General features: G+C 40.1%; 1 protein-coding gene across 3 annotated transcripts in view; it reads left to right on the top strand.

Annotated features, from left to right (window-relative positions):
- The window catches only part of EPAS1 (endothelial PAS domain protein 1), a 106,769-nt gene that overhangs the window by 68,257 nt on the left and 23,267 nt on the right, over positions 1–15,245 (top strand). For all 3 annotated transcript variants that reach the window (XM_048935848.1, XM_048935850.1, XM_048935849.1), the window contains exons 2-4: positions 3,794–3,984; positions 14,120–14,271; positions 14,728–14,812. In XM_048935848.1, the coding sequence (XP_048791805.1) occupies positions 3,794–3,984; positions 14,120–14,271; positions 14,728–14,812 (428 nt within the window). The remainder of the gene's footprint in view (positions 1–3,793; positions 3,985–14,119; positions 14,272–14,727; positions 14,813–15,245) is intronic.

Here is a 15,245-nt window from a genome sequence, read left to right as displayed (position 1 = left end):
GTGGAGACTTGAGCTTTCCCATTCCTTTCTTGTTTTTTTTGAGGGGAACAGTTTGTGATCATGCAGTGATTACTGAGTGAGTGTGTGTGTGTATTGGTGGAGCAGGGCCAGGTCCTGGCAGGTCCTGGGACTCCCAAAAGTACAAAGCATTATGGAAGCTTCCCTGCAGGACCTCCCACCCTTGTAAGGGTGCATGGATGGGTTGATCTGAAGTGGCTTTCTCCTCTCATTACCCCCTGCATTTTTAAAAATCTGGCATGGGTTTGGGTGAGGAAGGTTTCTGCCTTTGCTTGCTCCACTTTCTCCGAACAGTGACGCACGCATTTGCTCGTTTTTGCCACATAAGTGGGCGGTTTATATGCTGGGAGGGAATGATTCATAAATTAGCTGCAGCCTATGCCTTTATTGCTCTAATGATGTGTGAGCAGGATTCCATGTAAACCTTTCTGCCTGGCCTTCAGACAAAGTTGTTGAGGAGTTATATTTTCACTTTCTGGCTGCGGGTAGCCAAACCTTGTTCAGAGAGAAAAGCTCTCCCAGTGAATAAAATGGAGGACAGCTGCAGGGAGGTGAGATGGCCTGCTACCTGCAAAGGAAAACCATGAACATAGTGCATTCTGCAGAGCTGTATCACTTGGCTGAATGTTCTGGAGGCTTTTGTGCGACCAAGATGAATGAGTACTAGATGGCAGTCTTTTAAGCAGGTAAAGACTCTGCTTGGGGGAAATGATGTGAGGCATGAGGCCAGGGGTTGTTTTGTGCCTCCGTGTAATTGTACTTACCTGACGACAACAACCACCCAACTTGAGGGTATGCTGAGCTAGGGTAGAAGAGGAGGAAAATTGAGGTGCAGGAAACCACACAGGGAAATGCTTAACAAGCAAATTGTTTGTTTATTCAAAATGATTATGTGTGAGCAAGAACTCTTTAGAAAGCAGTCAAACAGGCCAACTCTTCCTTTCATTTTCCAAGTCAAGAGGACACTGGGTGGTGTGCGTTGAGCTATGTCTCGTTGCAGAGAAGCAGGGAACTACTTACTGTTGGAAGCAGTGCTAAGGGAAGGTATTTGCAGCACAGAAAAAAAGTCATTCTCAGCTCATAGCATTACTTGTTAGAAATCTTGGGTAACCTGTGATTATGAAACAAGCTTGTCTTATTAGCCACAATTGGTAATTATATTTACAGATGTTAGCAAAACTAAATATTTTTCTTTGTGGCTGGAGTGGCGTCCTGAAAGACCCTACCCTCTCTTATACAACCCATTTTTTTTCCCTGCATGAATTGCGACACGGCTTTGGCTTTAGTTCTCAAAATCTGGTATTTACATGAGACAGAATTGGGCCATCTTTTGCCCACGTTGGTTCTAATATGAAAATCACGGGGTTTAGATTTAGAGCAGAGCTTAAGTGTTCATGGTTCAAGTTAGATTTTCCAAGCTGCAGTTGGAAATTCTCATGAATATTGCTGCATAGTTTATGTTTGGATTGGTTTTCCTTTGTTTTACCCTTTTTTCTCAGTGGCTGAATTAGAAACTGAGAAGAATTTTTTTCCCAGAGTGGAATCTGCACAGATGCATTTTTCTCAAGAGAGCAAGTTACCTGTAAAAGAAGCATCAGATTGAGTAATTCACCTGGTTTTCCCATTCCAAGGTGACATAGGGCATTTTTTTGTTATACTTTCAAGGACACCTGTGTGTAAAGGGACTTTTTTAATGTGTGTATAATCTGACTCTTACTTGGCAAAGAGAAAAATAAGGAGCTAGTGTTACCTTGTGAATATCTGATACTTTAGATTCAGACTTGGACGGGTTGATGCTCGCTCCTGTAATGCACTGAAGTTGTTATTCAGCTGAATTCTGCTGTTACCTAACTAAAAGTGTGTTGGTCTCATCTTGTACATATCTCCTGTAACAGATACCATGTCAGAAAATATTCACCTCAGGCAAAAGAATTGTGAAAGAGGTTTGCCAAAGGCTGAACATGGATCTTAAGAAGATACCATAAGCATTTATGAGGCCCTGTTCTCTGTTAGCACACCCAGTAATGAACACCTGCCATCCCACCTATCTGATCCCCACGCTTATGCCCAGCTTCAAGTGTTTTGAACCATAGGAGTGCTACTGATGTGCTTCGAGCAGTTTTCTGCTTTGAAAGATGATGTTGAACACTCAGCCTTGGGTGGACCCCAACACACACCTTACTGTAACTTTGCTCTTAGCACTTAATACATACCCTGGCTATTTTACTTATAATTTTCTAAGCCACCTGTGGTTTCCATGCTAGAAACTTTGCAGTCACTCAGGATCTTCTAGAAATGATCACCTTCTCTAAAATGCATTACTGTATATTAAAACTCTATTTTGTGCAGTTTTATTCCATACCAACCATGATTTGAACAGCTTATAGGATTAAGCAATGTGGTTAGTATTTGTCACATCATTTGTTTCCTCATCTTCTTAATGTGAAAGTGTATAGTTAGTGATATGTCCTGCCCTGATGGGGAGTTTTTTAAGCTTTAAAGACTCATTACTTTACACTAACATTGGAAATGGCAAGTTGAAATATTTGTAAGGCTTGGCAAGAAGAGACCCACCACTGGCGAGTTCTAGAGATTGAATGTGTATCAGCACAAATGGTGTGGTCGATCTTTTCCACAACTTGTGCTCATCTGAGCTGTGCAATTTGCACTGATACTCCACTGTGGAACTCTGACAGAAAAATATGTCTATTATGGTGTAATATATCTAATTACGGTGTGAAACCTCAACCCGTGCAAGTGGAAGAAACTTGTAAAATCAGCAGAGCTTCATTAGGTTGAAACAATTGGTAGTTTTTGAGCTTTTTTTTTTTTTCCAATAACATTGGGTTCTTCATGCTCTGAAATAAAAGAATTGTATTTTCTGAAACACAAGGCAGTGAAGTTTTCTTTTAAACGATTGTATCCCAAATCCATAATAAATGTAGCCTTTGTGTTTCTCACGTTAAATTTAGCTTTGTGTCCCTTGGTGGCTTAGTTTTGTATACTTGCTTCATAAAATGTCTTCCCCTTTGTTATTTCCTGCTCTTCTGTTCTCTGTGGTGTTTAAGGGAGGTTGTCTTTATTCGTCTTGTTGTTTCACTCAAGAAGGTGTCTGTTCTCATGGACAATGGAGAGATGTTGTTTTCCTTAAAATAGCTTTTACTAAGGCAAAATTTCTTGCATGCAGCAGTATTTTCTTTTCCATTTTATATTCTTTGTGGTCAAGGAAAGTTGATTTTTCAGAGTAGCGTTAAGAACTGAGACAGCTGTACATACATAGTTGGATACCCTGTTATTACCTTTATTTTAATGAAGGGAATGACAATTGCAATTCATTTTATCTGTGACACAAACACATGTGCTCTGCAATTTCTCCAGCTTTAGAATGAATTGCCAACTCATTCTGAAGTGTTTTGCTAGTGAACTATTGTAGATTGAACAAAACAAATTTAGATATCACACAATTTTTAACATGTACTGAATCTCAGGAATAATAGTTTGCTATTTCATATTTAATCTCGGCTAAAACAGATCTTGAACCTGTTACATTCAGCAAGGATTCAAAGGGTCTGAAGGCTGATTTTCCAGTTGCAGCAGTCCCCCCCTAACTCCCACTTTAAATGAGCAAATGAATATTAATATTCGGTCAGTGAAGTTTGAACCAGTTGGCAGAATGGATTCATTGATGACAAGGCTAACTCGTATAAATGCCTCGCTGAAGTTGTGAATTGCATTTCAAAAAATGCTTTTTTCCTTTCTCTTCTCTACCTGGTAGGAGCAGTTCTGAGCGGAGAAAGGAGAAATCGAGAGATGCAGCAAGATGCAGGAGAAGCAAAGAGACGGAAGTATTCTACGAACTGGCTCATGAACTGCCCCTGCCCCACAATGTCAGTTCCCACCTGGACAAGGCATCCATAATGCGCCTGGCAATCAGTTTCTTACGCACTCACAAGCTTCTGTCTTCAGGTAATGTCTGGCTAAAAGAAGTTGTTGATGCTAGTTAGTAAGAATGTGCATGATCCATGCAAGGTTCTAAAAGGAGAACAGGACACAGTTGCTTGTATTGTGAGAATATTGTGAGATTTACAGTTTTTGTTTTGCTTTGTTTCCCCAAAAAGTACTGTCTATATTTGAACTGAGATAGAAAATCTGAGTGACAGTAGTCATATAAGGTTTCCATTATCCAACTAACAACTGATGCATTTTTGCATCTGTAAGATCTGAACTCTAAGAACAATTGAATGTGGTCTATAAAAGTTAGTTACAATGTTTTGAGCTTTTAGGAATTTAATCAGAACTCAGACATATACCTTAAGCTTCCATGCTGAAACAAGCACATCTAATAGCATGGCAAGCGTGTGTATTCCACTGCATTCAGAAGGCAGCTGGGAAGTTCCAAAGGTCCAATACTTTGTTCTAAAAGCCTGATTGTTCTACACACTGGTAATGAACGGTAGGTTGTCTATATATGGCAGAGTGAGAGAGCTAAAGTAAACAACTTTTAAATCATTGATATGAATGGATTCTATTTAATCAGTATTGCTTATTTTGGACTAATCTGAAATGTTAAACTAGCATTACATTTTTAGCCTGTTAAAACTGATAAAACAAACAATATTCTTATTTTGCACCTATATTTGCATAATCACATTGATAGAAATTTGTTGTTTGAATAGCATGTAGAATCAGTGGGAATAACTGTTGTGTCTGGGGAAATTTTTATACTGACTTTATGTGTCAAGAATATGTTAAAAGAAATGTTGAACTATTTGTGAAAAGCAAAGCCAAAATTTTGTCTTCTACTTCATTTATGGCAAAGCTCCCAATAAGGTCACAATTGCCCTCCCTCTCTTTAGAAAAATTGAGTCATACCATAACAACTGCTTTAATAAATGCCATTAGGAAGTATCTCATCCCCTGGAAAAGTATGTTGTTAGTTTGTTGTTCTTAGTCTGAAGGATACAACAGATTCAGTTCTATGTCTGTATGCCCCATTTATTTGTAGCTATTTTGGACTCTATTACGACTATTTTATGAAATATGGGCTTTTTACCTTAACTTATAGAATTGGATTTTAGTGTTTACTTCTGTGAAAAGGAAAGTTTATTTGCTAAACAGCATTTGGAAATAATCCTTGATATCTCCATGTAATTAATGCTTGAAGTGCATTAAATAGGTAAACGTTCTTTAAAATGCTATACAGCAAGCCAATTTTTTAGTGGCTTTCTCATTAAAAACAAAACAAAAAAAGCAAAAACAAAACAAAAAACCACAACCAGCTTCAGCTTTACAAATATTTACATTAGATGAACTAGTGACTGTACAGCATAGGAAAAGCAAATTTCTGCAGGATTGTAACAGATAATATAAATAATGCTTGTGTCTGTGGATGTTCAAAGAAAATAGTTTGATGCTGTCATTGTGAGAAGGAAATATTTGCTGACCTGAAAACCATTGAATTTAAAGTGAACTTTTCAAATACACTTCCATTTATTAACAAAGTTCTACAGACAAAATATTTGGTTCAGCACTTCTTAAGTGTTAAGGGTTAAGATTGTATTATTTGATATTGATGACGACTCAATATATTGATATATTATTCATATATTTGCATACTTTGGTGTGTCTTCTGTGACACTGCTTGAAAACCAGTGTGATTTGTGTAGTCGATATACATTTTCTTGAGGTATCACCGTGACCAAGCAGTTAGACAGGAATCTGGAAATGAAATGTTACAGTTGTGGCAGACTGTGTTTTAACGATGTTCCAAATCTCTTCTATGTTAGTTGTTTTCTTAGCCTTTAGTTTGATCTGCTTCCCCAGTTAAAATACTGGTTTGGATTAAGTCACCTCATGCAGATTTGTCCATGGAGGTGTGGATCAGAGTTTCAAAATCTTTAAATGTTTCCCTTTTGAGGGATTGAGCTTAAGTTAGTCTGAAGGGACTGATTTTTTTAGCAGAGTTGGATATTATTTTCTGACGTGGGGAATACATGGAAATGAAAGAACTCAAACTAGAAAACCACTGAGTACTTGTAATTTATTGCTCATCTGCTACTTATATTCTTCCAGGTTTGGCTAATGCTTAAATCAAGCTAAACAAGAAAGCTGAAACTGTTTAGCTCCGAATATTGGAAAGAGAAACGTATCAGGCTTTGGAATTCAGTGGTAATCAGAGAGAGAACTTTCTTTATCAGAATAATGATTTTGAAATATATATATTTTTTAATTATTATTGTGCAGTGTACACTTGCTGAGATTCCTGAAATTCACATAGGTAGAGTGCTATTCTAACCAAAGCAAATTTATATCAGTTTGAGTACTGTTTCTTCCCCTCAGGAGACAAAGCAGGAAAATTGAATATAGGTATTTCTAAGCAAACTTTTGGCAGGTGAGAGTTTTTGAAAAGCTTCTGCCATTCAGGCCTGTTGTACAGTACTTACTTAATGCAGCTAATGTTGGAAAGGTGTTGTTTTTCTGACCTGTTCCTGTGAGAGCGGAATCAAAGTCTTTGTGGTCAGCTGAGCAATGTCAGTCTTCATAAAGACACACATTTTCTCTATTAGGATGTCTAATTTAATTCAAAATGATTATTTTTTTACTCCCATATGAAGAGATTTTGCCAAGAGCATGGAGTGAAATGGAAGTGGCTTATGAGATCCCTGTTGGTTTTCCTCTTTCCAAGACCCAACCAAAACTGCCCCCATTTGACAGTCGCATCTAGCAGACTGTTAATTCAGAGTTAATTAACTCTGCATTGCATTTAAGGAGCCTAACTCCAGCGCTGGGTAGCACAGAGCTTCTTCTTCTGTCATCTCTGACAGATTAACTGGGTACTCTATGGGGTGGCAGAGAACTGGAGCATGCGTGAGAGACAAACACCTACCCCAGCCTGCAGACCTCTTTGCTTTATGTTGTCTTCATGGAACAGTACTGATTATTTGGGCTAGACTCTTAGTGTAAACTGGAGTTAAGTGGGAGTTTGCGTTCTGTCATTAATTAGGACATTGAAATAACATTTACTGTACTTTTATATATATATATATATATGTATACACATATACACGCACACACAATGTCGCTAAAATAAGCCTGGGATACAGCTTGGTAAATACCTCAGAAGTTAGTAGAGAAAAACATACTACTTGATTAGTATTTTTGTTATTTATTATTAATTATATCAAAAGCTCCTGGTGGAAGACATTATATTTAATAATGTTGTTTGTTGCCAGTAAAATGGCAATTTTACTGGGAACAGGGCAAGCGAGAGCTTTCGTGGGACTGCATCCTCATCTTTCTGCAAGCACGTAGAATCATGGTATGACTTGAGTTGAAAGGGACTTAAAACCCAACTGATTCCAGCCCCCTGCCATGGGCAGGGCTGCCTCCCACCAGCTGAGGCTGCCCTGAGTCCCATCCAACCTGGCCTTGACACTTCCAGAGATGGGGTATCCTCATGCTTCAGATGGATGGCTTCAGGCAGTGTGCCAGCCTCGGTCCCTTGGCACTGAACGCTTGATGCCCTGTTGTACCATTCTCTGACTTGGAACAGAGCTTTTCGCTTGTGTAACTCGACTTTTTGGCTACCTGTGCCTGCATAATGATTATTTAGCTGGCAGAAAGCTGAGACCTTGGGAGATCTGTGCCTACGTTCTTCCATCAGGTGAAAGGCAGAGCCTGGAGTCTGAGCATGCATTGAGCTCGGCGCTACGTGCTGCTGGAAGGCCCAGCGTCTGGGCTGTGGGCGCGCTTCTCCTGCAGCCATGGCGGGGCCTCCGCCGGGCCCTTGCATCCTATCATAATAGGAAATAGCTGGTTGTATATCTCAGAGTTCAAAAGGGTAAAAAATACCAGGCTTTGCTTTATAAAAGTTGCTTCTTTACTTAGTAACGCGTTTCCCTTTGATTTTCACAGTAGGCAATTCTGTGTGGGAATGTTGGAGAGGAAGCCTTTAACATTTAGAAATGCAGGCTGTTAGTCTGACGGCCTGATTGAGATTAGTATCACAGGAAGCAAACTGAAACAATGGCTTTATAATACTGTTTCCATGTTGTGCACACAACAGTACGCGGTATAATTGGAATGTTAGTAGAAATATCATTTAATTATGACCTCTTAAATATTTTTCAAGCTGTCTTCTAATTCTGTTGGCATAATACATTTTGCCGTCGCTGCATTAGTGTCACTGGGATAAATTTAGAATAGATCTTTGTTCAAGTAAAGGCTTTGATCCCATAAAGTTGCTGCTAAAAATTGGCTGTTTGGTGGTCATCTATATTGGAGCTTTTGGATTTAGGAGCTTATGTCTTTCAGCATGGTCAGAAAGACCAATACCAGTATTTGTGTCTTACTATTCCCTAGTACAGCTTGTGCTTTTCGGGTATGAATGGATGGCAAAAGAAAAATAATTGTCTTTTTCCACACAATAATAGATCTGTCTCCCTTAGTATTGTGGTAGTTTCTAAGGCTTACTCAGTGTGTTGTAGTCTGAATATTAGAAAGAGAATTCACTTTAGGAAGCCCATATGGGGTGCCAATAATTTTAAGTGTTTATTTGGACCGCACATGTGATAGGAGTTACTGCAACCAGGACACCTTGGCACCAATGTGCCATGACTGCTGACTTTTTAGTTAGGCTAATCAGGAAAGCACAGCTTTATCAGCTTGCTACAATCTCATGTTAATTGTACAGTCACCCAGGTGTCTTTTCTGCAGAGAATCCAGCAAAGGAAGCTGGGTGGGAGTCGCTTCTGTGCAAGCAGACAGCAGAAGAAATGGGGAGGGAACAGGGAAGCAGACGGGAAGTTGTTTGGGAGAAGGGAGGCCACAAGGAAGCCAGTGTGAAGTTGTTTCAAGGGAGGGAGACAACAGAGCAGGAAAACCAGTGGGAAGCAGAAGGGAAAAAATAGCTTTTCTCTGTGCTTTTAAGGGAGAGCACAAACTGCGAGGAGAACTGATGTGGGCATTGTTTTTGAATGTCTGGACAAGCTGCATCTAATCTCAGACCATTGTGGCATAAAACAGTGCTTTAAAAATAGCTTGTCCACTTGTTTGCTTTCATTAAATTGGAAACTAGCTCTGTGCCAGCTGTGCTGGTAGGAGTGGGTGGAGGTGGGTACCGACCCTCAGCTGCCTGAAGTGACATCCCTTTTGGGGAGAAGGTGTGCTCAGAAAGCCTGGTCTGATGTGATGCTGCGTTCCTCTACTCATCATCAATTGCAGCATGACTCAAAGCACCTTCTCAGAGTAGAATCTGAGGGATTTGGCTAGGTACAAACTGCAGTAAAATTGCAGCATTAACATTAAGTGTTTTCTTTAGCAAAATTTCTTGTGCTCCTAGAGATAGGAGCCTTCAGGAAGATTCAGGTTTAAGAGTAGCTTTTTTGTGAAAAAAGAAAGCATTTATTGGTTGTATTGAAAATAACCCCTTGCACAGGATGTACCTTCTGTCAAGGGGGGGGAAGTGGGAAATCTGTTGCTTTCCTCTAATGCAAAAAAAGAAACTGGGAAGAGACAGGTCTGTCCCAAAATTGCCCTCTCTGATGCAGGTTAAATTTGCTCTTACATATTCCCTAACTTCTGATGACTGGCACCAAGCAGCTTTTACAATCCTCTAGAGGACTTGCAGCCTCGTGTCTACTATGCACAGCATCTGAGCAACTTTCTGGTACTTGTTGGATTCAGGATAAGAGACAAACCTTGACAAGTCTGTGGAGTTGGTGATGTGATCCCTTGTAGAAGGCCCCCCCCACCCGCCCCCAAAAAATGCACCTCTTGGTCAGAACAAAGCTGTTGAAAGAGCGGAGGCTGTTTGCTAGGGGTCTGTTTGTACCTGAGCAGTAAGGAGAGCCTAGAGTTTGAGCCTTCAGATTCATTCCAAGAGGTTGGACTGAAGGAAATGAGCAAGCATCTACGGAAAAAGTGTTCTTAAACTTGGGAACAGAGCACATCCTGACAGTGGGAATTAATCAAAGCTTGTTTACAGGAGCTATTTTTAGCATTAAAGGTTATCATAAACACTGCAATAAGCATTTGCCATTACAGTTCAAAGTTTCTTGTTGATGAATACGTTCTACTAAAGTTGGTGCGAATTTTTTTCAAAATAGAGCTGATTAAAAATGCTTTTCAAAATTTGATACCGACTGAGAAATAGGCTACAAAAATGCCATATCAAAAATTGATGCAGACTGAGAAATAGTGCCTTGAGGCAATGTGAATGCATTGCATGGGGTCTGAGGACACTATTGCTGTGCTTCTGTGTGTGATGTAGAAGCCCCAGGGATGCCACTTCACTGCTCTGTGGCTCCCTGACTTATTTCAAGGTCTACGTGTTTCAGTAAGACAGGGATTCTCCCTCTCTTATAGGTTTTCCTAGTGGTGTATGAGAATAATCTTGGCTGAGGTCCATAAATGGAACTATAATATGAACAGTTATATTACAGTGCCTCATTCTGCTGAATTAATTTATAGGTAGACTAAAATACTGTCCCATTGTCCTGCTACCTGAACTGAGATAATCTGGTTATTAGCGAGGAAATAAAAATAATCGCAGGCAAAAAATAAGTTCATCCTTATTGCAGAATTAATGTAGCAGCTCTTTTAAACAGTAATGATGACAGTAAAAATTCTTCCTAAAAATCAGGGTAAGTTGGATCCACAGTTCTTTAAGAGTTCTTTCTTTAAGAAAGAACTTTCTTTAAGAGTTGGAAAAGGCTAGCAAGTCTGCATGGGCTGCCACTGCCCAGATAAGTGGCCTCAGACCTACTGGAAATTTCAGGCTGTTTGCCTCTTCCTCCTTGAGCAGACGACCTGCTTTCATCTGGCCTCATTTTTCCATCTGGAGCTGAAATCCCTTATGCTAACGCTCCAGCCTGGCACTACCATAAACTCATGAAGAAAATTCAAAGCAAAGTGAAAGATAACTAGGGTTTCTGGGACCAGCTCGAAGCAACTGTGGCTTTATTTGTTCTTCTGCTGTTAAATAGATTTGTTCTAAAGAAAACCAGATTTTTGCAGGTAGGAATAACTTAATTGTGCCCAGTGTATCCATCTCCTAATGTGCGTATATCCTCTGTGTATTAATAGCTAGTGATTTTCACAGGAGAAAGGGAACAAGCTGTAACATTGTAAGTGTAGCCAAAGGAGGGATTCTTATGTATTAATTGTATTAATGTAATTATACTGCTAAGCCCCCAGTGCAGGGCCTAGCAGGGGCACAGCAGTGGTGCCGGCCTCCCTCTTTGCTGCAGACCTGCGATTTCAGTTTGTGCTGCTCAGGGGCTTAGCACTGTTTGTGCCTACTGGGGCCACCACAGGGAACCTGAGCAGAGGAAAACATGACCAGCTCAGCGGCCTCTCCCCATGCCTCTGGAGAGGCGGCTAGGGATGCCCACGGGGCTGGCAAGCACCAGGAGGCACAGCAGCACACACCATTCCCCTCCGTCCTCCTAGCCCTCATCACAGATGCCTCCAGCTGGACGAAGGTAGTTTTAATAATACAGTTAAACTCTGATCCAACAAATCCCTGTAACCACTTTAAGCTTTAAGGCTGTCTGTGTCTTTAAGTGCTTTGCTGGACTAAGACCTTAAGGTTTTGAACCTGCAGCCCTGATGTGAATGATCCGATGTCCTCTTTATGTGTTTGTACAAGTAATATAATTTATATACATGGAAAAGCAAACTTAATCACCTGATAATACAAGTAAAGTGTTTGTCTTTCACTGTTGGAGGCATTTAAGAATACAAATGCTTTGAATAGCCTTCCTGCCTTTGAATGGTGATGTTTTGTTAATGCAAACTTAATGAGCTGGAAAAAAAAATGGAAAGGAGGGTCTGGGGTTAGAGCTGAAAAGTCATTTTTTCTCCGAACCCACACTTGGCTGATTGTCTTGGGCTGTAGCCATGATCCTTGCTGAATAAACCATTTGTTTGCATCCAGAAAAGTTAAAAAAGACCCTTGACATTCTTTACACAGCAGAAACAAGCTTGGGAGCAGATGGTCACTTACCATTTTTTTTCCCCACCTAAATGTCATTATGGTCAAAGTGCATACTATTCAAATATATTATTGTGTATTTTCTGTATTTTAAACGCTGGCCCTGACGTAATTTCCTGAAGCCAGTTGCTTTGTACTGAGGAGGAATTGGCCCCTGTGCATGTAGTTCAATGCACAGTGCAAGGACACGAAGCACTGCAATGCCAGCCTGTGCCCATCCCAGGTTTCTCGTCTTTCCACCTAACCAAACAGCCGTGCTGAGAAGCAATGTTTGGGACACAAAGTGCTCCTGATGGCTCCGGGGCTGGACCAGCTCCTTCCAGTGCTTTGCAGGATGGGTGATGGGCAGCTGCCAGAGAGGTGCAGAAGCTGATGTCAGTTTTGTCATCACTCATCTACTCCAACCAGAGTCTGCACGCTGCAAGTGCCCATCATTCTGTGCTTGTTCTGGTCTAGACTTAGGTATTAGAGGTGCAGTTGCAGGAGGTGAATAGATCAGATTCCTCCTTTAATCATAGCTGTGTCATACTTAATAGTAAGAACCACGTTAGTTTGGCTTAGATTCTTCCCTACTGGAGAAGAAAAACAAATCAACAACCAAAAAAAAGTCTTTTCCAATAAAGTACTTTGCAAAGCAACACCCCAGTTCTGCTTATAAACTTCTCCTTAAACTAACCTTTTCACAAGAAGAGAATATGAATGTATGGTTTTAGGGAGAGGAAGAAAAACACATAAACGAAATATTTTTTTCTCGAGTGTGCTAACAATTAAAATCTCCGTGCTGAAATTGGAACATTTAACCAACAAAGCGAAACAACTACTCTAAGCAACTTATTTGAGTCTCCCTATTCTCACAAAGCAGGCTGATGCAGTAGGATTGGAGCCTCTGGCCAGCACAGTCCTGGTGGGCTCAGCCTGAGCCCTCCCTGCAGGGAAGCTCTTCTGTACCAATCATGTACAAGCCATCTGCACGCTTCTTGTTTATGAGGCTGAATTGGTGTGGGAGTTGAGAAGGTGAGAGTACTGTATGGCCAGCTGGATGACAGACTTAAACCTGTGAAAGCAGAGGAGGCGTTAGGAAGAGCAGTGTGTCTGCCCTCTTCTCCTGCAGCCGTGGCTACCCATTGTATCCCATCTCAGGAGGTGGAGCACACACACTGAAGGCATAGCAGTGCCATCAGTCATCTCTACAGCCAAGCGAAGCCAAGTCAAAAAAAAAAACAAAAAACCAAAAACCAGAAAGGTGAGTATCAAAAATAAAAACATAAAACAAAACAAAGCAAGGATGTCCTCATTTTTCCAGCAAGGCCTTAGATTTCAGCACAGCAGTAGCACTCTTCCCCGAAAATGTTAAGATGCGCTGAATTTGTGAACGCTTCATAGGCAAATGTGTGGGATCTGAAGCTTTTCCCTTTGTTGGTCAGGAGGGAACATAGGCAGGTAACATGTTTCAGAGGTGAATGGAGTTCTGACTCCTGCAGGTGTAAAAGCAGGTATTGACGGGATGGATCTGGGTTTTTTACAGGAATTTTGGGAATTGTTAGATGAGATGTCCCCAAATGGACTGCAAGGGAATTTTCCTACTTTTTCTTCTAGAGATTGTATTAACAGACATTTCCATTCTGAGTGCAGAGGTATATAGGCGTGCTTCATAGGAAGAGTATTTGAACTCCTTAGAGAACCTGACCTTACGTAAATGTTTCTTGTTAAGACCATTCAGTTGCCTTCTCTAAGATCTGCCCTGCACTTGGCACCTATTAGATGTGAAGGTAACGTGTGGCCAAAAGAATGTATGTCCAGAATCTGTACTTTGTGTCTGAGTATTGGCAGTGTTATGCAATAAGAACGTGTCCAGCAGAAAAGCAAACAAGGTCAATAGAGAATCTGTTGTGTTTGTCAAAAGGTTTAGCAAAGAAGCTCCTGCCTTTCCATGGGGAGATCATGTTCTTCTCAGAAAAGGAGAAAAAAAAATAGGCTCCTCCAGAAAGGATTTATGGAAATGAAATTCGAAGAGCAGAAAAATATTTTGTTGCCTTGTTATTGGATGTGATTGTGCTGAAAAAGGCTGGCCAAAGATTTTAGATGCTTTTTTTCTTTTTTTCTCAGTATGTGCCGACAATGAGAATGAACTAGAGGCAGACCAGCAGATGGACAACTTGTACCTGAAAGCTTTGGAGGGATTTATTGCCGTGGTGACACAGGATGGAGACATGATCTTTTTGTCAGAGAATGTCAACAAATACATGGGTCTCACCCAGGTAACTTTGTTCCCTCGCACTTTCCTGTCATTGTAATACAATTCCTAGAAACTAGGCATATGCCTAAATGCAGAAAAACAAGTCTGCATTTCTGGGAAAAAAATAAAAAATAAAATAGAAATAGACTGTCTTATGTGTCAGGCAGATGCCCCGTACACCAGGCAGCACTGTTTCTGTTGTTGTTTTCTCTCTCCATTTCTATCAAAGTTATAGTGTCTTTGGATACTGGAAACGAACCCAAAGCTGCTGTTAGTGTATTTAATTGTAGCAACATTTTCTTCTAAACAAATGATATTTAAAAGCATATAAATGAGCAACTGAAATTCTCAGTAAGAAAAGACAAGTCCCCCCCAAAATTGTCCCTGATCCATTTGATTACACATTATTTATTTATTCACATTATTTTCTGTACGTGTTGCTCTTATTTAAATAAGGATCATTTTTATTTCTAAATAGGTGGAATTAACTGGACACAGCATTTTTGACTTCACTCATCCATGTGATCATGAAGAAATAAGAGAGAATCTGAGTCTGAAAAATGGTAATATGAAATAAAGAGTTTGCTTTTAAATAACCAAATGAAGTAATTGGCCGATAGTAGAGATCTGTTAGTCATAGTAAAGAGAATTTTTGTTCCTAGAGCAATCATCAACTGTTATTCAATTCTTTGCAGATTTGTTTTGTTTTGTTTTGCTAAATACTGCTTATGTCTGATAGACCTCAGAGCTGTTTGTTTAGTGTTTTCCTTTCATCAAATTAAAACAGGTGGAATGTTTTCTCTTATAACTCTTCGCGAAGATTTATGTGCTGCAAGCTAAAACATAAGTTTTAATGCAAAAAGTCCCATTTAAATCTCACTTAAAGTTTATGATCTACAAACTGCTTTTCAGTGGTCCATGCATCTTTGATGGTCTCTGCAGTTATGTTACCTGAGAATTAGTCTATTATTTTTATTGCATCTTTTGTGCTTATAA

This window comes from Lagopus muta, chromosome 2, assembly GCF_023343835.1.
Source record: "Lagopus muta isolate bLagMut1 chromosome 2, bLagMut1 primary, whole genome shotgun sequence".
NCBI lineage: Eukaryota > Metazoa > Chordata > Aves > Galliformes > Phasianidae > Lagopus > Lagopus muta.
Note: the sequence above shows the minus strand (reverse complement) of the source record. Positions and strands in the feature narration are given on the sequence as shown.